At 31.1% G+C, this 25,281-nt stretch overlaps 1 protein-coding gene across 31 annotated transcripts in view; it reads left to right on the top strand.

Moving 5' to 3' along the window:
- LOC145249546 (uncharacterized) overlaps positions 1–25,281 on the top strand; it is a 517,983-nt gene that overhangs the window by 330,828 nt on the left and 161,874 nt on the right. For 29 of the 31 annotated variants that reach the window (XR_013863546.1, XR_013863545.1, XM_080111217.1 and 26 more), the window contains 5 exons: positions 892–960; positions 2,511–2,540; positions 11,029–11,127; positions 17,799–17,825; positions 23,727–23,762. Coding sequence is in view for 29 of the 31 variants with exons in the window: in XM_080111217.1 (XP_079967343.1) it covers positions 892–960; positions 2,511–2,540; positions 11,029–11,127; positions 17,799–17,825; positions 23,727–23,762 (261 nt within the window). In the remaining 2 variants the exon portion in view is untranslated. Of the gene's footprint in view, positions 1–891; positions 961–2,510; positions 2,541–4,368; positions 4,441–11,028; positions 11,128–17,798; positions 17,826–23,726; positions 23,763–25,281 lie in introns of all 31 variants that reach the window. The other 2 variants (XM_080111197.1, XM_080111203.1) reach the window with 1 other exon arrangement.

Below are 25,281 nucleotides of genomic sequence, written 5' to 3'. Positions count from 1 at the left end.
GAAAACACCCCTACCCTTGTTACAGAGGAGCTAGTCCCCCTCCTCTTCACACACATTAGAAACGACTTTGGATCACAGTTACCTTCGTAGAGAAGCAAATAACTTTATAATGCTATAAAACAGAACACACATTCTACAGACCAATGCAAGAAAACACACACACACACACACACACACACACACATACAACACACACACACAACACACCCTACCCTATGCACCCAGTTAACCAAGTACCAAGACACCCCCTCACCTTCACTCAAGTAAGAGTGAAAAAGGAAAACAATGAGAAAAATCAAAGAAAGATAAGTAAAAACACAAGAAGAGGGAGAAAGAGAGAGAGAGAGAAATATAAAACAGCAATGGCCGCAGTCCGTCCCCAACCAACCAGTAATAAAATTTGAACATACAAATGAAGAGTAGAATCATTTACACATGTTTCCACCGCTCGAAACTATTTCAAATGAACTACGAAAATGCTCTTTTACATTTTAAACACATTTTAAGTATACTCTAAATATTTTACATTTTAAATACTTTCTGAAGAGGACGCTTCACAGAACGTCTGAAACACGTTAAAAACTATTTCAATGATTTAAAACCATTATTACAATGATCTAAACATAATTTTCAATGAAAAACTAAAACACGGAATAATAAAATAATGTTAAAAAATACACATTGTTGGTGACCCCCCTCATTTAAATATATATATATATATATATATATATATATATATATATATATATATATATATATATATATATATATATATATATATATATATATATATATATCGTTATAATTTAAAAAAAAAACACCCGATTTATCTGTGAAAGTTGCTTTGTTTCAGTTGCTCACGAATAAAAAGGAAATTTATTTCTTTTCTAGACAGGTGTGAAACGATCGGTGAAACTTCAAGATGGATCTTTTGGTTATAGTGAATTAATCAAATTGAAGGTATTTGTTACTAACACTCTTTGTCATGCATGCCACCATTTCTTTTTTTTCTTTTTTCTCTTTTTTTTTCCTTTTTTTTTGTCGATTAAAAAACACACTATTTAAAAAAAAAAAAACATTTAAAAAAAACAGTCCATACTCAATTGTTCAAATATTTTCATAAAATTTGTTCCTATGTCCTCACATATAAACAAATTAGCAAAAGATACCCGTACTTTGCGTGGAACTTTGCAGTATGTTCGGGTACCCACGAAACGAGTACCTAGGCGTACAGCAAAGTCTCGACCTTAACATTTGACCTTGACGTTAAAAAATAGTGTGCACCATCTCTAGGTCGGAGATCATCATCATGTCAGGTTTAGTTATAATCGGTTCAGTGGTTTGGGCTGTAGAAGAGTATACATATGCATAATTTATGACCTTGACCTTTGATCTTAACCTTGAAAAATGGTGTGCACTATCTCTAGGTGTGGGACCATCATCATGCCAGGTTTGGTCATGATCGGTCGAATGGTGTGGGCTGTAGGAGAGTTCTACTCAGACACACACTCACACGAACGCTACTACTTTATATATATAGAAGAAATAAAACTTTACTTATAAAAATGTAACATATATATATATGTGAACTTCCAAGAAAGATTTGATGAGAATGAAAGACCAAGAAGTTTTAGAGTTTTTGACTTTAGTCTGTGACTTTAGTTAGTCCCTTGAATATTTGCATTATAGAGACCTATGGTTGGTTTTATGAAATTATTTTTATATAATGACTTGAAATAAATTTGAAATGTAAAAGTTAAGTATCATGATTCATTTGTGCTCTAAGCAGATACATTCATTTCGAACGCGCCTCTATCTTATCAAAGAGCCTACTGTTGATTTTATACGCCGAGCCCTTCTGCTTGTGTGGCGATAAAACTTCTAAAATACACTTTCGATGTTATGCTCTATCAGTGTTAACTGGTTACAATCAGACTGTTACTTCTTTAATCAGATTTTTTTTTATTATCTATTTTTATTCGGGGGAGGGGGGAATTTCGATACAAATCTTACCTAAGAACACTCCCAGACATATAAAATACATTTGTGTAAAAAAAAAAAAGCAAAGTCGGCACAGCCATTACAGAGTCCATAGGGAACAAATTCACATACATACACAAAGTACCTTATATATATATAATGTTTTTTTTTATTACCGTTTTATCTGTTCAGTTACATATGTTTCGGATGTTGGACCATGTTTACGATCCAGCGGCCTCGTCAGACCTTACAGACCTTCAGGTTTTCTGTAAGGTTTGACGAGGCTGCTGGATCGTAAACATGGTCCAACATCCGAAACATATGTAACTAAACAGATAAGACGGTAATAAAAAAAATAAAACATATATTTGCTCTGCAATAGAATTGATCACTCTCTTCAGGTTTTTACTAATTACCAGTTTTACTATATATATATATATATATATATATATATATATATATATATATATATATATATATATATATATATTATCGAGTAAGTTGAAAATCTTTAATATTCTTCTTTTCAGGATGCTACATATGAAGTTATCACAGTTAAGGTTTGTGCTAACGAAAGAAATTGTTTTTCTGCTGCCATGTTTCGTTTTTATGCATGTTTATTATTTTTTTTTTTTTATTCGCAAACTTTTCACTATTTTCATATATGTTTTAAATATGGCTTCCATATCGTTTCAACTTAACTTAAATTTCATAAGAATCTTTTATGACGACTTTTCAGGAATTGAATTTTAGTTTTAAAAATTTTTCAAGGAATTTCTTAAAAGATTTTCAAAACTAGAATTTAATTCTATTTTTTTTTTTTTCACTGAAGTAAACTCAATAAAATCTGATCAAAGATAGAATTTAATGATTTTTTTTTTCAAATTGAAATTATTGAAATTTACTTTTAAAAAGTATTAAGTGTTTCAATAGATGAAGAATTTTTTTTTTTTTTTCCAAAAGTGAAATTTAATAATTTATTTTTCAAAAACAAAAATGATTAATTCTTCCATAAGGATTACTTTTTTAAATGCTAATTTTGGATGAAGGAATGAGTTAAGGTTGAGTTCTAACATGGAAACCATTAGCACTGCTTTGTTGTCTTTTGCTTTCAGATGTTTGCTTGGTGTCATCGTTTTATAAGAATTTTTTAAGAAGAAAAAATATTTATTTTGCATGCAAAAAATTCTGATTCACTCAGATATTCCAAACTTTTCATTAGTCACATGTAAAACAAGGCTGAACGTGTGGTGCCACTTCCGGTGACATAGAGCTAGTGTATTTTGATCATATTAATGTCTTTGAAAAGTGCCAAAAGCAGCACTAACGATAAATATACACTAAGTTCTGTTTTATAGGAGTTTCTATCGACTTGTTATTTGGACGTAGACGTGTTAATTTTTGGGAGTTTGAAACGATTTTAATTGGTTGGATATGTTGCGTTAACACTATCCTATGAAAACTAAATTGCTTTTGAAGTGATGAAAAGAGCAGGTAGGGGAAGGGATAGCACTAACAATTGATATACGTGTAGTTAAATTGTGTAATGAAAAAGATGAATAAAACCATGAATGTTATGAATGGGTCAGCAAGTGATAATTAAACAACACGATTTTGGGTACGAAATGAATTAATGAACAAAATATATATCAACAATTTTATAGAGATATGGAATATACTTTGAAAAACCAAAGTTTGATGAGAAGTTTCTGAAGTTCTTGAAAAAGCGTCAAAAAGTTTGTTTCAAAGTCCGGCTGTGTGTGTATGTGGGAGTTTACCTTCTGGGTGGCTGTGTTTATTAGAGATATAATAGTAGGCTTAAAGGAATTTCAGTGTGAGACACTCCAGTTGACTATTTCTAGGATGGGTGTTACTGGTGAGGCTCGAGACACATTGCAAGTCTCACCCAGAAAGATTCTGATTTTAGTTCCACAAGCCATTGTTTTATAGGAGTTTCTAAGTTTGCATCGACTTGTTATTCTGACAGAAACCAGTTTGCCTACTGATTGGAAAAAGTTAGCTGAAGTAATCTCCCCATGAGGAGAGAATTGTTTTTTAATAAAAATGATAAATCTGCATAACATAAAATTTTAGAATTTCTTTGCTCAACTAAAGAAGCACCATATTTTGTATAATTAAGTTTTTCTTGTTTTTTGTGACCTTTGAAAAGTTTGTGAGACGAGGTTATTTGTTGTAAATAACTGATTTTTATTTTTAGTTGTCTCCCTTGTTTGTTCTTTTTGTTTTTTTTGTTTTTTTCAGTCTACTGTTTTCCTTTTTTTCTGATTCGATTTGGTTGCATCCAGGAATATTTCAAGCCTTCCTCTTTTCTTTTGCATGTGGCTTGTGTATTGTAGTCTTTTATTATTTTCTGCATGTGTTTGCTAGGGTGACCGAGGCCCTAAAGGTTTACCAGGAGCTCTGGGTGATGATGCTGAAGTGAGAGTTATTGAGTTGAAGGTAACTGTTTGGTATCGTTTTTTTTTTTTTTGTTTTTTGTTTTGTTTTGTTTTGTTTTGGGGTATTGCTGTAAATTTTATCTATAGCAGAATATCATTGTTGCTTACTGACAGAAATACACGGGCGAAATATGGCAATTCAAAATAAATTAGCAGGAAAACTCTTTGATATACATACATATCAGATAAAAATCGATATCTACAAAAATTACAGAAAATTATTGAGTAGAATTTTGCTTAAAAATAAAAATCATTTTTCTCGTATATTTTATATTTTTGTGAGTTATCAAACCCTTTAATTTAAAAGAGTTATGTAAAAGATAAAAAATGAGCAATAAGTCAATTTATCGGTTTGGGCCACACTAGAATTAAAAGTATACAAAAAAAATTATTTTTGATTATAATTTTACAACTTTCACTAAAATAGGTAACAGAAAGGTATGAAAAAAAATAACGAAGAAACCCAATAATTATCTATTTCATCGTTACTTGAAATTTTCTAACTTGCAATTCTCTTTCTCCCCCCTTCCCCCTTCCCCTCTCTCTCTCTCTCTTTCTCTCTCTCTCTCTCTCTCTCTCTCTCTCTCTCTCTCTCTCTCTCTCTCTCTCTCTGCAAATGTTAAATTCATGATAGATAGATAAATAAATAGCTCAGTATAAAAAAAATATCACCTGTAGGTAGAAAATAATGACACCATGCATGGTATAATCAAAATCTTCACATGTAGGTGTGAAGAGATATGTCAGTAGAACTTTCAACTTGTTGATTGTTGTTGATTGAATCGGATTCTGCACAAAGTTCACAAGCCCAGATTTTCTGGTCGGCATAAAGTTCTTCTTGTTTGCCGTAGCTATTCATGATACCTACTACAGATCTTTACCCCTGACACTAAAAGCAGCAAGGCTCAGTGGTTGCATACAAAGTCAAGGAAGGTTTGAGCTGGACGACAAAAAGGAGAATAGCAGTTGCACATGCACAGAAGCAATGTTGTTGTTATTTATTGCATCTACATTTGACATGTCCTTGTTTACCACATGCAGTAGCAGGGGTGACAAGAGGACAACAGAACCTGATGTTGACTTTTCCAGGGGTTTGCATTAAAACCCTGTTAGCCAAGTAGCTCTGATCATACCATGTTGCCACCCATTTGGGAAAGGTACGAATCCACAATTCTCTTCCTACAGTTATAAGTGAAATAGCCAATTGTGTTTAGTGGGTTGGCTATAATAGATATTGTGTTTTAGCATTAAATAATCCAAAAAGGGTTGATCTGCCATAAACCAAACAAACTTAATCAAACCAAGTGATGACCCCAGCAACATACACTGACATTGATTTCTTTCACTCAAATTCATTATTCATATTATCATGCAGACACTGGAGAAAATGGATGCATGAATCAGCAGACAGTATTACGAAAAAAAATTTGTGGTCTTCAACGTGCAAAGTTATCGCATCGGGGTTTAACAATTTTTGTAGAGAATATATGTATAAGGATGAACAAAACGACTACCACAAAAATTAAAAGGTTTTATTGATACAAAACTTTGAACGAATACGAGTTGATTTATGTTCAATGTTTCTGAGTACTGTGAAAGAAATGTATGCATTTTGTATATTTTTGCTACGAGTTTGTTACACTAATGATTAGGGCTAGGACAACAGCATATTCTTTTCATTGTTTTGACTCTCGAGTGTGTATCTGTTGATATCTTACGTACTTTTATGTAGAGTTATATGGTTTTTAGTTGATTAACTGTGTCTGTGTCGGATATATACTCGAGAGTCAAAGCAATGAAAAGAATGTGCTGTTGTCATAGATAGCCCTATTAATGATACAATATGTCGTTTTCCAGTCAAAGAGTGGATTCTTGAAAATCAGTGACCATCTGGCTGGTAGATCAGTAGTTATGCATGATGTTGGGATGAGGTACCAGCTTACTACGGGGCCTCAAAACAAATTATTAAACAATTGTGACAGGATTCCTGTGTTCTATATGCCTCACTGTGAGGATAGAGTTAGACTCAAGTTCAGTTCTTAATGTGAAGAAAATGCAGCTCTCCAAACAGGGTCACTCTGGATTGAGATAAAAATTAAAGTTTCCACAGACTAGAAAGACTTCTCCTTCTCTGACCGAGGACAGAAAAGATAAAGGTAATATCGGAACAGATACTACACTTTGCTCCTAGACCAAGGAAAAAGAGAAACCTAATAAGTATCTACTTTATCGTTACTTGAAATTGTCAACTCTCACTCACTCTCTCTCTCTCTCTCTCTCTCTCTCTCTCTCTCTCTCTCTCAACATTAAATCGATGGCGATAGATGGATAAATAGATAGTGATATAAAAGCAGAATGTCACTAGTACGTAAAAGATAATGACACTTCGAATGATACAATCAAGGTCTTCACATATAGGTGTGGAGCGGTGTATCAGTATCCTTTTGAAATTGCTGATTGTCATTGCGAAAATCAAGACACTTGCATAGAGCCTACAAACATTCTTTTAACCTTGATCTTGTCTATGGCATTTTGTTGGAGTTTTCATTTTCATGGCAACAAAGAAGCTCCTGGCAAATTCTTTATAATTTCTAACAAACTCTTTCATGCTTGGTAAACTGCATTTTCTATACACGTTTTCAGATTAGCCACCCCGAATTGGGTCGGTTTTTAATGCGAAGAAAATACAGCTTCCCAAACAGGGGCACACTGGATTGGGATAAAAATTAAAATCGATACAGTCTAGACCAAGGACAGAAAAGATGAAGATAATATCAGAACAGATAGTATACTTCGCAAAATTTATTTATTTCTGAAAAATACGAAAATAAATTAGGCACTTGGCCATTAAAAAGTGTTTGGGAGGAGGGTGTCTATGGTCGTCCTTGTCACTCTACCTTATATATTTATCTATCATTTCCCTTGTTAGAATCTTCAATCACCATAATACCACATTCACTCCGGGGGGTCGTCTTACTTAAGATTCTCAAATCGATTTTTTTTAAGCCTTTGTCTTGTCTGTAGCATTGTCTTTGAGATTTAACTCCTGGCAAATTCCTGTTAGATTCTTTGATGCTTGGTAAACCACATTTTCTATACATGTTTTAATGATTAGTCCAGCTTCCACCTGCAAATTTATTGAATATTTGAATTTGGAGCCTGTTGTTGAACAAAAAAGAGACTTAATTTTTTTTTTTTTTTTTTTTTGACTGCAAAAATTTGGTAAGTTCTTCACAAAAGCATACCTCATTTTGTCTTCAGAACTTTGGTGCACCTCAAAGATGATTGCCAGATTGTTTACATTTAATTTTGCATAAAATGCTATTGCATGATGAGATTGTTATTTTGATCATCATATAATAAAACTCTTCTTTTTTTTTATCATATAAACAATGTCACTCATATTTTTGCAATTTTGTTTGTAACCTTGTACAGTTATGTTATGTAACATTCCTAAAAATACCTTACCCCCCTCTTTCAAATGTTAACCCCCCAAAATAAGAATGAACCATAATTATAAATATTAGCTGTATTTAGATATACTATCAGAACATTGAGAAAATTTCACATTTTCTGCATCAATCTGTATAACATACTGGTAATAATCAAAGCAAAGGTAAGTAACTCTATATAGACGAATACAGTTATGTCCCTTTAAAAAAATGGCAGCCATTTGAAAATAATTTGGACCCTAATGATATATTTTCTGGAAGGAGTGAAGACGAATTTCATTTTATTTTTCTTAACATTAAGATTAAGAAAAAAAAATGGACCTAGTTAAGTATTAATTTTGTAGTAACAAAGTTATCAATGAGTCAGGTTAGGAGAAATCCTTTTTGACTGGGGCAGTTTTTATAATAATCAAAAAAAAACTTATGACATATGAAAGACAATGAAGTACAAAGCGAGATGCTGTCAAATTCCACCGAGCTTTTTACATCAATCTGTAAAATTTCCTGTTAATAATGATATTCTTTTTGAAATGAAGAAAATGTCTGTCAGGGTCAATTGACATTTTTTTCTCCCATAGAAATAATTGTCATTTGCAGCTAAAACAATCTTTAAATAAATAAAACGTGGACACCAGTTTAGAATCCCTAGTCTAGTCGACAGCACCTCTAACCATTCAACCGTTAGTCATGAGCGCTGAATAATTGAAATCTCACTGTTTATATAAACACTACCAAGAAGGCACACATATTTTGGTATTAGTATATATTTACTCAGACAAACGTTTTGAAAGTAGCCCACGCTAAATGGTGTAGCCTCTTTCGCATCAGTGTTGCATCATGTGTTTGTTTCGCATCCACAAAATGTGTTTTGATGAACTCACTGCACTTGTAATCCCCTTCCCCACCGTAAATACCCCCAATCAACCCAACTAGTAGCAAAATCCGACCCCTTTACTATTTCCCTATGCTGGAAGATTTTCTATTCTAATAGCTTCTTTCCCCTGACTGCTTGGAGAGCCTTTCTTGTAATAGAAAAATGTCCAAAATTGGATGGCGAAAACAATAACTCTATTGTAGAAGAAAGAAAATTATTCAATTGTGAATATTAAATATAGTTACCCCAAGCAAAAATTAGCGGTATCAATCTAACCAAAAGTTTTGAATTGTAAAGAATTCCGATAAAAAATGGTAGTATTATTAATCCAATCAAGATCAGCAATGATTCTCCTCATGTCTCAAGACAAAACGCTATGACTCAAAAATTCTAAGAGATTCAGTATATTTTATACAACGATTCTGGTACCTGATTGGTTTGTTCTTATCACCCTTTGCTATAAATATAAATGTCCAAATCTTTGGGTCCTGATTATGACCTTAAACTATATCCGATGGTGAGGTCCCAGCTTGCGGGCTTTGGGGAGTGTGAATCACCCTTTAATTGCCATTACTCCCAGGTCCACTCTGACTCAGAGTGGTAGTACCTGTTAGGATCCCGACTATGGGTTAAATAGAAACCGAGTTGAAAAAAAATATATATTCTATTAAAAAAAAGTTTTTCAAAATAACTGGATTCGGCATTAAATAACCTGAAAAGGGTTGATATGCTGTAAAACAAAAACAGCCAACCAACCAAATCTTTGATCATTGCCAGTATACTTAACAGAAAAATTGCCTGAAAATGGATGGCTAGAGAAAAGAAAACTATACAATTGTGAATAATGAATATAGTTGTCCTAAACAAAATTTAGCGATATTGATCCAGTTAGAAAAACTTTGCATTAAATTCCCAATAAAAAATAATAGTATTAATCCAGTCATAGTCAGCAGTGATCCTCCTTATGTGTCAAGACGAAAAACTATGACTGGTAATTCTAAGAGATTCAGTATATTTAATACAGCGATTCTGGGACTTGATTAGTTCGTTCTTATCATCCCTGGCTATAAGCATAATCGTCCAAATCTTTATGATCATACCCAGTACAATTATCCCACAAATATTACAACAACTTCTCTCAGGTATTTCCTTCCTGTTTCTGCTCCATTCCTTTATGTAAAAATTTAAATGCAATGTGAACAAACATTTTGTTGTCAATCTCCCCACCCAGGTTGCCTCTTATAAATCTGGTCCCTACCACAATAATTCTTTATACTTCAGTGGCAATATGGCTTGTTTGTAAAAAAAAAAAAAATTTTATATAGCAGAAACAACTTAGTAGTGAGAAACATAAAAGGTTTCTGATATAAATAAATGGAATTTAAGAACTAATAAAATACGACCATCATTTACATCTGTTATTATGCTATTATACGAATATCGTTTACATCTGTTATATTATACGACCATTATTTACATCTGTTATGATATTATATGCCCATCATTTACATCTCTTATTTTATTATATGACCATCATTTGCATCTGTCATTATATTATACGACCATCATTTATATCTGTCATTATATTACACGACCATCATTTACATCTGTTATTTTATTATATGACCATCATTTACATCTGTTATTTTATTATATGACCATCATTTACATCTGTTATTATATTATACGACCATCATTTATATCTGTCATAATATTATACGACCATCATTTACATCTGTTATTTTATTATATGACCATCATTTAAATCTGTTAATATATTATACGACCATCGTTTACATCTGTCATTATATTATATGATCATCATTTACATCTGTTATTATATTATATGATCATCATTTACATCTGTTAATATATTATATGACCATCATTTACATCTGTCATTATATTATACCACCATCATTTACATCTGTTATTACATTATACCATCATCATTTACATCTGTTATTATATTATATGACCATCATTTACATCTGTTATTATATTATATGACCATCACTTACATCTGTTATTATATTATACCACCATAATTTCCATCTGTTAATATATTATACCATCATCATTTACATCTGTTATTATATTATAGTGATTTCATAACTTCTAATTTAATATTTAGTTACGTTTGATTATATTAGGTTGTCCAAAAAGATCCAAGTGTTTTTTTAGGCACACAAATGTTTTCTTTTTAATTCTATGTTGTCTTTTTTTTAAAGTTCGTTCAAAAATATTTGTTATTTATTTACAGGGTGAACCTGGAGAAGCAGGTCGACGAGGACCTGCGGGTCCGAAGGGTTCTCCTGGATTACCAGGATTTGATGGATTGACAGGTCCACCAGGAGAACAAGTAAGTTCCTTTTTCTGTCTATTTTATTCTAGCTCTTTAAAAGTAAAGATAAAAAATGACTACTTATTACTTATATTTAGAGATGAAATTTAATAAATTATTTAATAATATTTATTAATACTATTATTAAATTATTAGTGCTTGGGGCAATATTGAAGATTTGATTTTTATGCAAGATGGAGCTCCTCCACACTTTGCTATTCTTTGTGAATGGCTCAATGCCCAATTCCCTGGAAGATGGATGGGTCATCGCAGATCGCATGAATGGGCGGGCTGACTTAATGTCCTGCAACTTTTTTTCTCTGAGGTTGACTGAAAGAGCAAGTCTATTCAACCAAAAGAAGTTGAAAGGTGAAGACGTGAAGTTATGATTACCATTCCACAAGAGTTTCTTGTGAAATCAGCTGATGTGATTCCTGGTCGACTTCAAAAACTGGTGGCGAATGAAAGCACCTATATTGAATTTTAAATAAAAGTCCATGTATCATACTTTTTTTCATATGCATTAATTATATAAATTATTTTTTTAAAAATAAACTTTATGTATTTTAAGATAGGGAGTTACTGTTCAATCGCTTTGTGTGTGTGTGTGTGTGTGTGTGTGTGTGTATGTGTGTGTGTGTGTGTGTGTGTGTGTGTGTGTGTGTGTGTGTGTGTGTGTGTGTGTGTGTGTGTGTGTGTCATAATTCAGGAATTTAAAATTTGTGATTTGAAAAAGTTAAATTTCAAATATAGAAATTTTATTGTATGCAAGACAAAGAATACAGTATAGTCAAATATATTTCCTTAAGCCATGAGTTTTCGATGTTTATACATCTCCTCGGAGGAAAAATATTAGCAAATATTATAAAAGGTTTGCACCTAGTTTGCTAAAGGTAATAAACATAGAAAATTAGATTAAATGTTTTTAAAGTTTTTAAATCATTTTAGCTACATAGAATAATGGAAATAGAATATTGATGCAGCAAAAAAAAAAGAAAGGATATTGAACTTCAAATCGAAAATGTTTGCTAAATCCTATAATGGAATCGCTTGGTATTCGGCAGGTAAAAACATCCAACGCGTATTGTAATAAATCCAAGGAAGCTAGTAACAATCTAGTATATACATATTTCCACAGTTTTTCTTTAGTTTGATTGGATATCCGGCAAATCTTTGATTATATCAATCAGGTAAAAAAAATTTTTCATATATCAGTCTCAAAATTCAGTTCAAATTTTCAATCAATTTGTGAATAAAAACTAAAAGATATCTGTAGACAGGCAAATAAAATTAAATTATAATTAAATGAAAATGGAAATAATTAAATAAAATGGAAATAATTAAATAAAAGAATTGTTTATCAAACCAAAGCAAAATAGTCTTTAAAAATCAGATGCAATTTTTGTTATCAAGATTATATTTGTTAGTCAGCACAAGTGAAAATGTTATAATGTTGTTAAAATCGCAAAATTTAAATTCTATCCTTTAAAAATAAGGAAGTGAGGGGGGAGAAAGGAAAAGAAAGAAAAAGAAAAGAAAAGAAAGGGAGCGTCTAACTTATTAATCTTGAATATGAAATGTCGTGACAGGATTTGACACGATTTAAAAAATAGGTCAACGTCCAAGCAAAGATTTAACAGTTAAAAAGACAAGAAAAGAAAAAGAAAGAAAGAAAAACTTCTGTTCGCTTGCTCTTAACATATAATGCTGAAATTTAAAGTAAAATCCAACGTATATACTTAATGATAATAATATTTAACTGAAATATTAGAGTTTGATTAAGTTCACAGAATTTTCTACATTTCGTCCTCATAAGAATTTGTCAAACTATTGCATGGAATTGATATTACGATATGTTTTTATATATTCATGTGATGTTGCGTTTGCAGATTATTTATTATTCTAAAATATATATAATTAAAGTAGATTGACATAAATAAAATTAGCACATTATTTATCTCTGTTTCAAGAATTTAAACATAACAAATATTTGGCTCTGTTTGATATTACTGATCAACTGTTGAGCTGATTTTAATAACTGCAGTATTTGGATTATTAAAAATACCTGACTTTACATATATTTTCTAGAACTGAGTTATTCTATTGTATATTTATAATCTACTTAAATAAAAGAATTCTGACGTTTAAATTGTAATAATATAAGTAAATAAATTGTGTGATTCTGATCAGTCATTTTAACACAACTATATTATAGTTGCTTTATGCACTTCAGGTTTTAACATAACTATATTGTAGTTGCTTTGTGTACTTCAGGTTTTAACATAACTATATTGTAGTTGCTTTGTGTACTTCAGGTTTTAACATAACTATATTGTAGTTGCTTTGTGTACTTCAGGTTTTAACATAACTATATTGTAGTTGCTTTATGTACTTCAGGTTTTAACATAACTATATTGTAGTTGCTTTATGTACTTCAGGTTTTAACATAACTATATTGTAGTTGCTTTGTGTACTTCAGGTTTTAACATAACTATATTGTAGTTGCTTTGTGTACTTCAGGTTTTAACATAACTATATTGTAGTTGCTTTGTGTACTTCAGGTTTTAACATAACTATATTGTAGTTGCTTTGTGTACTTCAGGTTTTAACATAACTATATTGTAGTTGCTTTGTGTACTTCAGATTTTAACATAACTATATTGTAGTTGCTTTATGTACTTCAGGTTTTAACATAACTATATTGTAGTTGCTTTGTGTACTTCAGGTTTTAACATAACTATATTGTAGTTACTTTGTGTACTTCAGGTTTTAACATAACTATATTGTAGTTGCTTTGTGTACTTCAGATTTTAACATAACTATCTTGTAGTTACTTTGTGTACTTCAGGTTTTAACATAACTATATTGTAGTTGCTTTGTGTACTTCAGGTTTTAACATAACTATCTTTTAGCTACTTTGTGTACTTCAGGTTTTAACATAATTATATTGTAGTTGCTTTGTGTACTTCAGGTTTTAACATAACTATATTGTAGTTGCTTTATGTACTTCAGGTTTTAACATAACTATATTGTAGTTGCTTTGTGTACTTCAGGTTTTAACATAACTATATTGTAGTTGCTTTATGTACTTCAGGTTTTAACATAACTATATTGTAGTTACTTTGTGTACTTCAGGTTTTAACATAACTATATTGTAGTTGCTTTATGTACTTCAGATTTTAACATAACTATATTGTAGTTGCTTTGTGTACTTCAGGTTTTAACATAACTATATTGTAGTTGCTTTGTGTACTTCAGGTTTTAACATAACTATATTGTAGTTACTTTGTGTACTTCAGGTTTTAACATAACTATATTGTAGTTGCTTTGTGTACTTCAGATTTTAACATAACTATCTTGTAGTTACTTTGTGTACTTCAGGTTTTAACATAACTATATTGTAGTTGCTTTGTGTACTTCAGATTTTAACATAATTATATTGTAGTTGCTTTGTGTACTTCAGATTTTAACATAATTATATTGTAGTTGCTTTGTGTACTTCAGGTTTTAACATAACTATATTGTAGTTGCTTTATGTACTTCAGGTTTTAACATAACTATATTGTAGTTGCTTTGTGTACTTCAGGTTTTAACATAACTATCTTGTAGTTACTTTGTGTACTTCAGGTTTTAACATAACTATATTGTAGTTGCTTTATGTACTTCAGGTTTTAACATAACTATATTGTAGTTGCTTTGTGTACTTCAGGTTTTAACATAACTATATTGTAGTTGCTTTATGTACTTCAGGTTTTAACATAACTATATTGTAGTTACTTTGTGTACTTCAGATTTTAACATAACTATATTGTAGTTGCTTTGTGTACTTCAGGTTTTAACATAACTATTTTGTAGTTACTTTGTGTACTTCAGGTTTTAACATAACTATATTGTAGTTGCTTTATGTACTTCAGGTTTTAACATAACTATATTGTAGTTGCTTTGTGTACTTCAGGTTTTAACATAACTATATTGTAGTTGCTTTGTGTACTTCAGGTTTTAACATAACTATATTGTAGTTGCTTTGTGTACTTCAGGTTTTAACATAACTATATTGTAGTTGCTTTGTGTACTTCAGGTTTTAACATAACTATATTGTAGTTGCTTTGTGTACTTCAGGTTTTAACATAACTATATTGTAGTTGCTTTATGTACTTCAGGTTTTAACATAACTATATTGTAGTTACTTTGTGTACTTCAGATTTTAACATAACTATCTTGTAGTTACTTTGTGTACTTCAGGTTTTAACATAACTATATTGTAGTTGCTTTGTGTACTTCAGATTTTAACATAACTATATTGTAGTTGCTTTGTGTACTTCAGGTTTTAACATAACTATTTTGTAGTTACTTTGTGTACTTCAGGTTTTAACATAACTATATTGTAGTTGCTTTATGTACTTCAGGTTTTAACATAACTATATTGTAGTTGCTTTGTGTACTTCAGGTTTTAACATAACTATATTGTAGTTGCTTTGTGTACTTCAGGTTTTAACATAACTATATTGTAGTTGCTTTGTGTACTTCAGGTTTTAACATAACTATATTGTAGTTGCTTTGTGTACTTCAGGTTTTAACATAACTATATTGTAGTTGCTTTGTGTACTTCAGGTTTTAACATAACTATATTGTAGTTGCTTTGTGTACTTCAGGTTTTAACATAACTATATTGTAGTTGCTTTATGTACTTCAGGTTTTAACATAACTATATTGTAGTTGCTTTGTGTACTTCAGGTTTTAACATAACTATATTGTAGTTGCTTTGTGTACTTCAGGTTTTAACATAACTATATTGTAGTTGCTTTATGTACTTCAGGTTTTAACATAACTATATTGTAGTTGCTTTGTGTACTTCAGGTTTTAACATAACTATATTGTAGTTGCTTTGTGTACTTCAGGTTTTAACATAACTATATTGTAGTTGCTTTGTGTACTTCAGGTTTTAACATAACTATATTGTAGTTGCTTTGTGTACTTCAGGTTTTAACATAACTATATTGTAGTTGCTTTATGTACTTCAGGTTTTAACATAACTATATTGTAGTTGCTTTGTGTACTTCAGGTTTTAACATAACTATATTGTAGTTGCTTTGTGTACTTCAGGTTTTAACATAACTATATTGTAGTTGCTTTATGTACTTCAGGTTTTAACATAACTATATTGTAGTTGCTTTGTGTACTTCAGGTTTTAACATAACTATATTGTAGTTGCTTTGTGTACTTCAGGTTTTAACATAACTATATTGCAGTTGCTTTGTGTACTTCAGGTTTTAACATAACTATCTTTTAGCTACTTTGTGTACTTCAGGTTTTAACATAATTATATTGTAGTTGCTTTGTGTACTTCAGGTTTTAACATAACTATATTGTAGTTGCTTTGTGTACTTCAGGTTTTAACATAACTATATTGTAGTTGCTTTATGTACTTCAGGTTTTAACATAACTATATTGTAGTTGCTTTGTGTACTTCAGGTTTTAACATAACTATATTGTAGTTGCTTTGTGTACTTCAGGTTTTAACATAACTATATTGTAGTTGCTTTATGTACTTCAGGTTTTAACATAACTATATTGTAGTTGCTTTGTGTACTTCAGGTTTTAACATAACTATATTGTAGTTGCTTTGTGTACTTCAGGTTTTAACATAACTATATTGTAGTTGCTTTGTGTACTTCAGGTTTTAACATAACTATCTTTTAGCTACTTTGTGTACTTCAGGTTTTAACATAATTATATTGTAGTTGCTTTGTGTACTTCAGGTTTTAACATAACTATATTGTAGTTGCTTTGTGTACTTCAGGTTTTAACATAACTATATTGTAGTTGCTTTGTGTACTTCAGATTTTAACATAACTATCTTGTAGTTACTTTGTGTACTTCAGGTTTTAACATAACTATATTGTAGTTGCTTTGTGTACTTCAGGTTTTAACATAACTATCTTTTAGCTACTTTGTGTACTTCAGGTTTTAACATAATTATATTGTAGTTGCTTTGTGTACTTCAGGTTTTAACATAACTATATTGTAGTTGCTTTATGTACTTCAGGTTTTAACATAACTATATTGTAGTTGCTTTGTGTACTTCAGGTTTTAACATAACTATATTGTAGTTGCTTTGGGTACTTCCGGGTTTAGCATAACTATATTGTAGATGCTTTTTGTACTTCCGGTTTTTACATAACTATATTGTAGTTGCTTTGTGTACTTCCGGTTTTAACATAACTATATTGTAGATGCTTTGTGTACTTCTGGGTTTAGCATAGCTAAACTGTAGTTGGTTTGTGTACTTCCGGATGTAGCATAACTATATTGTAGTTGGTTTGTATACTTCCGGTTTTAACATAACTATATTGTAGTTGTTTTGTGTACTTCCGGATTTAGCATAATTATATTGTAGTTGCTTTGTGTGCTTCCGGTTGTAACATAACTATCTTTTAGTTGGTTTGTGTACTTCCGGTTTTAACATTACTATCTTGCAGTTGCTTTATGTACTGGTGGTTTTAACATAACTGTCATGCACAACACTGAAGGTATTCAACTCCATAGCCAAGAGTCTAATTAGTTTGTTTGTTCATTCTTAACAAAACCCTTTGTCTTTTCCTCATATATTTTTATCTTTTTAGTTATTTTTATTTAATGTAATTTTCTTTTTCAATATAATAATTGTCATTATATTACTTATCTTTCAGGGAGCACCTGGGCCGAAAGGACCAGCTGTAAGTATTTTATTTAAATTATTGTTGAATTTTCATGCTTTCTGAATAAACATGGAAGTAGCAGTGCTCTTGTTGCTATTTCCGTTATGCGAATCAGGTTTCCGTATAGATACCACAAACATCGTGTCCCAGGATTCTCTGGTTTGTATAAAGACCTGCTCGTTTGCTATAGTTATTCATTAGACTTGCAAGATTAAAGAACTTTATCTGCGACATCCAGAACGGCATCGTTCAGTGGCTGCATACAAAGAGAAGACAATCCAAAATTTAATAATTATATTCATGATGGGGAAGAATCTGAGTTTCAAATTAAATTAAAAATCATTTAAAGTTTTTTAAAATTATCAAAAATCTAATCAAAAATAAAAACAAAAAAAAAATTAATGAATTCCTTAAATAAGACGATTTGCAATAAATTCAAAATTTTTTAAAAATGCTGATAAATTTTTGTTAGTATTTAATTTTAAAGTATTTAATGTGATAATTCTAACTTAATAAAATGTATGAGATTTGTACTTTACTAAAATAAATACTTTATATTAACTTTTATTTAGTTACTAGCAAGACTCATGTACCAGCATTGCTCGGTGGAAGTATGCCCCCCCCCACGTCACCTGTAAAAAAAAAAAAAAAAAAAAAAAACAATTATCTACAGTTGTTAGGGGAGGCCACTTGGGCCCATAAAAATTGTGGGCACTGGCGCTTGTAGCCAAAATGAATGTACCGTAACGACGCATTTCATATATACTTATATATTAAAGTGTTTAGTTTCCAAATAATAGCGTCTTTTTTTATTATGATTTGTAAAAAAAAAAAATGAAATGTTATAAAAAGTAATATGTTGTGGAAATAAGATTGTTGGCAAAAAATAAGTTTGTTTTATTTCGTTCAATAAACTTCCATATTTGTTTCTTTTTCAGCATAATAATTTTTAAAACGCAACTGTTTGGGAGCTAAACTCTCCAATTTAGTCACGGGTTAACATCCTCACAATAGCCATGTTCTCTATATAGCATAAATGAAGGTAATGTTCAAGGTTTAAAAAAAGTTAAATTAGTTGTTTCTCACCGCCTTTCACAGTCATCCTAATTTGGCAATATTTATAGGTTTTCTGGTAATCTGTAAACGAATAACACATGTAAAATTGTCAAATAGTTTTGTCATAAGTCAAACAACGTGCCACATGCGTTGCTTGGCTGGCCGTAGGAAAGCATAATGTTTTTTGGCGACAATTGTACATGCGGTATTCAGTATCATAATACTGGAAAACGCCTGTGGAATTGTCTTCCGTTTTCCTGCTTTCCGGCTGACTACAATATGGTTGTGTTCAAGTCTAAAGTAAATAAGTTCTTGATGAGCCGTTCCATATAAGTTATTAAATTTACCAAATTTTCATTACTAATGATTACTATATTGACCAATTTCTACTGTACACTCTTTAACCCTTATCCTTGAGTGGCCTCTGGGCCTTGATAATGTGGTGATGCCTTTGTAAAAAAAAAAAATAAATAAAAATAAAACATAAAATGTCGTCAAATCATATGGAAAAGAGAAAATAAGTAACAAATACGCTTCCACATTTTTTTGATTGCTTTTGTTTTTGTTTGTCTTTCTGTAGGAGAAATCTTAATATAAAAGACGCAAATATTTGGGAGTTAAACTCTTCAATATATAAATATATATGAAATGTGACGTTTTGAAACAGCATCAATATACACGCAGTGTGTTTAATGGTAAAAAGAACTCGAGAAACTAATTTTGTTGCTGTTTTTGCGAAGGAGATTCTTATAGTGGATAGCGTGTTTTAAACTTTGTATAAGAAAGCAAGTAAAGGGGTTATTTAACGTTCATTTAATAATTTTCTCTTTCTCTTGTAATTTTCGATCTTACATGCCTGGAATGATCTATGCAATAAATGAACATGACGTCGGACACAATAATATGTCTGTTAGTGACGCTATATTTTAATGTTACTAAGCGTTCGTTTACAAAGTGAAGAACTGGATTCTGGAATATGAGAATTTTCAGAGCTCAGCCAATCAGAATGGACGGAATTTGGAAATGGGAGCATTTGAATTGGAAATGGGAAAATGGGAGCATATGAATTGGAAATGGGAAAGATTATGTTAGGTCTATGTATCTAATAGCCAGTTATGGTCGATGTAATTACAGAATCTGTAGAACATGTAGAATTCGTCTTCGGTGACAACTGTTAGCAGTGGTAGTACTAAATATTTAGATAGATAAAAACGGGACTCCTTCCTCTAGAGATGTTGCGATTGTGATGGTGTTGTTCATAGGATGCAATATAGCTAATGTGTCTAAACTGGTGTTCGAAAGCTACATACATAAGATAGTGGTTATTAAACTAGATGTATTGAATTTGTATGTGGTATCTGTTGTAGCAAACCTACGATACTTTGGTCCAGAGAGGAATTTCTACAAGTATAGGAGATAAATACTAAAAAGTTTAATAACATCGGATAATTCTCTGATTTTTTTGTGGAATTTGTTTCAACTAAGGATATTCATTATTTGATTAAACAAAATCAAATCACTTTCACTATTATTGCCCCGCTATAGTGTTATTTATTTGGTTAGTATTCCAGAATAATTCTAGATATATAGCAAACAAAAATAGTTTGACAAAAAAAATACTGCGAAATGATTTTTTTCTCTCTCCTTTTTTGCCTTTTCTTTGTGTCTTTCTTTTTTCTTCTTTCTTTCCTTTTTTGTTTTTTCTTTTTCTCTTTCTGTCCTTCTTTCCTTATTTTTTGTTCTTTCTTTTTCTCTTTCTGTCCTTCTTTCCTTATTTTTGTTTTTTTTTTCTCTTTCTGTCCTTCTTTCTTTATTTTTTGTTCTTTCTTTTCTTACTTTCTTGATAAATCTTTTCTTTTTTTTTCAGTTTAAAATTTTTTTGTTTCCTTTCTCTTTTATCTTTTCCTCCTTTCTTTTTTAAGTCTAGGAAGAACGCTGCGTTACAGTTAAGTCAAACGATATCTGGCTGTTTATGAAATGTAACCGGATAATAATTAATTAATCAGCTTCAAGAAAAAAAAACTAATAGATGGATTTACAGGCATTTATGTCAAGTCTATGAAACCTTCAGTTCATCCATATGTTTATTTTTTTATTTTAAGGAAAAAAAGAATCAAAATACATAGATAAATGACTACCATTTTATAGTGAATTTCGTGAATGAACAGCTTATTAATTGTTTGGGGGTTTGTTTTTTTTTTCGAATTAAAAACGTGTGTAATTTAATCAAAAAGAAAGAAAACCAAAGAGAAAGCATTATATAACAGTGTTAATCTCTTCAAAGATTTAAGAGTTACAATCATTTTCTTTTCCGTATTAAATGAAAATAAACGCCGTTTGCTGAATTAGTAGAACACACCTAGACGCCATCTTGAATCTACATTTGACGGCGTCAATTATTTCCAAAATGAAATGATTTTATTTGAAAATGAAATTTTTATTTATGGAAATCACCCTAGACAAAACATGAAATCACTTGATGTAAAGGGAAAAAATAACTAATTTAAGATCAAAAACTTGCAAATGCTAAAAGTTAGATGGAAAAAATTTGGACGCATAAAACGGCAATTTTTCCCTCTTTATCAGAAACATCGCTCGTGGAATATGAGGACTAAAGAACAAAATAAGGGAAGCGAGAGTTACAAAACTAGCGAAAGTAAACACAACATCCACTTTCTTTAAATTGTAACGTAAGGTCGAGTTAGTAAGAAACTCTTGTATCAGAAATAAATGTTCGGTCATATTTTCTCCTGTCTTCTGCCACTCACCATTCACATTGGAAATGTCGAATTTTAAAAGTTTTCGGGTATTTTTACAACTTAAAAACACCCCAACCTCCCTATGTTAAGAACGGCTTTCGTAATAGACACTACCAATCTCCCCATGTTAAGAACGGCTTTCATATCGACACCACCAACCTCCCCATGTTAAGAACAGCTTCCGTATAGACACCCCTAACCTCCCCATGTTAAGAATGGTTTTCAGAATTCGCCATTTCGGACATATGACCGTTTAGGCAATACTCCATAGAAACCTCCTAGTTAAATCTTCTGGTTCCCAAAATTTTACTCTTGCATAAAAAATTCTTATATTTGCAAATTGTACACAAATCGATGGTTGTGCTATCCGTTTTTTTTTTTTTTTTTTTTTTTAATTTTTATTATTTTTTCAATTACTTTCGATTGGGGGGGGCGCATGTGGAATTTAAAAAAATAAAAAGATTAAAATGGAACTGAATTTAAATTTCCGTTCCATTTTTAAAATAACCGTAAAACAGAGCGTTCTTCTCAAGTTTTACATTTTTTTCTTTTTTCTTTTGTTAAGTTTAACCTATTTTAAACTGATATAAATAATTGCACAGTAAAAATAAATTAAAACAAAAATGGGCATTTTCTTACATTAGGTCCACCTACACAATTTCCTTTTAAATGACGACTTGGTACTTGTCCAGTTTAGGAACCGTGATATTTTTTCAGATAGGATTTTCAAGTTAAATTCAATTTTGGATGCTTGCGCATCTCTGTTATTGTGTTGATTATTTTAATAGTATTTTCAAGTTTACAGTTTTTACAATATTTTTGTTTATTAGATTGTTGGGTGAAAGTATCAAATAGTTACATAACACCCTCCTCTCTCCATGTTAATAATGGCTGTCTAAATAATAACGTTATTATTTCAGCACATTAACATAGATGCATAAGTATCCAATTTTTATGGTATATTGTAAGGTGAAAGTACAGAATAGTTTTAAAAACCCTCCTCACATTAAGAATGGTTTGCTAAATAATAACATTATTATTTCAGCATAGTTCGTAAACTGCACAAGTTTAAAAAGTACAACTTAATTCTAATTAACCACTTAAGGGTACTTATGCAGTTTAAATCCCGGTTTTCCATGAGTCTCACTCGGTAACGCCCGGTGGACAACAAAAACAGGCCCAAAAATTCTGAGTGAGCTTATCCATGTGAGCAAGCAGATGACACTAAATTGGAAGGGAAAAAAGAAAGAACGGCATAATCTTCTGCAAGACATTAATAATTATACGCCAACACCCCCATTCATAACAGAAGGCAATGTGAACAAACAATAAGATTGAATAGTGGAAAGATTGAAAGACAGTCATTCAGGAAAGGAGACTGAGACTATCGTTGATTACATGTATTTGTTTATTAGATTTATAATAAAGGTTGAATTTAGGTTTGTTAGAGAACCAGCTCAACCCCCATATTATTCAGGTAAATACTTCTAGTATAAAAGTTATAGAATTTCGTTTTTTCCAATTTTTGCATTTTGGAAAAATCTGTTTATGTTTTAAGTAGCACTTACTAACTGGTGACCCTTCTATTTTCTTACTGTTTCATTTATTTCCATTTTATTATGCATGTATACTCCATATATATCTTTCATTTTCTTCCTTTTGCTAAACCACAACCTTTATATCCAATTCATATTGGTGTGGTTCTTGGCTAGATCCAAAGATGCTATTGTTGTCCGAAATTGCTGCTAACAATGACAGGGACCACGTCATAGGTTGGAGTCTTTTCCACCAAAGGCCAGGGATAGTGTTAAATAGACGTTCCTGGATTCTTCTGGCCAGGTGCAAATGGTGAAAATTTTGTTTTCACTGGCTTACTATTTTCACATGTATGTGTTACTTTTTAGGGATTTGGAACGATTTTCATTGATTAAAAATATTCTGAGTTCACACGTTTTTTGTGAAAACTTCCTTGCTTTGGGGAGTGAAGAGGAAAGCGAAGAAGGAAAAAGTGTAGCAATTAGGGTCATTTGCTTTTTATTGTTCAGAGGAATCACTTTAAACTAAATTGCTCCACTAGTTCTTATAATTTTTTTTCCTCTTTCAGGGACCACCAGGAAAAGATGGTCAGCCAGGCAGACCAGTAAGTATTATTTCTATGTTTTTTTTTTTTTTTTTTTTTTTTTTAATATAGTATTTTTTTTTTTAATCTATTTTAATGATTATTATCATGTTGTTTGTTTTGAAAAGGAAATTTAGTTTTTCACTTTCAAGGGGGATAACTCTAAAATTCTTTTCCTGCATCAAGTTATTTTTGCAAGAGTTGTCTCCCATGGAATCAATATTTGTCATGAATTCTTTGTATACTGGATCATTAAATAGTAACTCAAATATTTGCTTTATGTAACAAATTTGACTCAATTATTTATTGGAATTCTTTTGAGATGAGTAATCAGTTTATTAGTATTATTTATTTGCGGGCTATTATCCTCATCTTTAATAGTTGTTGTTTCACAAGGCTTTGGCCAACTATTCCTGCAACAGGATAGGAATGCTGAATTTTCAACTGTATCTTCAGTAATTACCCTTCGGAGCCTGTGGCGCAGTTGATAGAGAGGTTGAATCTCTGTAGTTCCAGGTGAGTAGGTTCCAGCTGAAGATAGCGGTTTCAATCTTACCCAAAGCCTGCCAGAGTATTAGTTGGTCAAAACGTGGTGAGACCACAATAACTATGGAAGGAAAGTAATTACTGAAGATGCAGTTGAAGATTCAGCATTCTTATCCCATCGTAGTTAACAACCTGATGAAGGCCAGAGGAATAGTTGGCCGAAACGTCTTGAATCAACAACTATAAAAGATGAGGATGATAGTCCGTAAATAAATAAAAAGATTTTACTCAATCAAAATTTAGGTTAAATTTATATTCTATTTCACAAAGTTATTCAGATTTCCATGCAATTTTCATTGTTTGAATTTTGTCTAAATATTCATTAAAAAAAAATTAAACAAATATTTACAGCATTAATAAAAATGACTTAAGGTAAAAAATCTTCCACTTGTGAATTAGTGACAATAAGAGTACTCCATTCTATAAGAGAATAATTACTCCTACTTCTTATCTATATCACTGAAAAAAATTGAATTGAATATATGGAATCCTTCCCCGCCCCACATTCCGTCTCAAGAAACACTCGATACCTTCTGGAAAAGTGTCCGTGCAGCAAAGGTTGTGCAACCACCAACCATACTTCTCCTGTTTACACTGCCTGATTCTAGTGGCAAGGACGATTGGAAATAATGCCAAGATAAATGGAGAGCACATACAGCACCTGGTATTCCTAAATGGTGACCCAATTTTGTACTGATCAGGCTCAACAATGCTTATCTTAACGTGATCTAACAGGAACCAGTGTGGCAGCATGGTTATGGAATGTACGTACGGATTAAATGTTTCAAATAAACTTGATTCGAAATATATTTTATGTAAGAATATTGTCCGATATATGCCAGGTGTTCATTTTGAAACAGAATATTTAATTAAGCTTCTATGAAGGCTTTTATAATCTGTCTACAGATCTACAAAATAGCATTGGCATTGCTTTATATATTGGATCAATATAAAAGTTTGGGAGAAAAAAAAAAGAAAATAACATTTTTGCATA

This window comes from Euprymna scolopes, chromosome 28, assembly GCF_053919585.1.
Source record: "Euprymna scolopes isolate OS-2025 chromosome 28, ASM5391958v1, whole genome shotgun sequence".
NCBI classification, from domain to species: Eukaryota; Metazoa; Mollusca; class Cephalopoda; order Sepiida; family Sepiolidae; genus Euprymna; species Euprymna scolopes.
The sequence above is the reverse complement of the archived record's forward strand: the minus strand, read 5'-3'. Positions and strand labels throughout refer to the sequence as shown.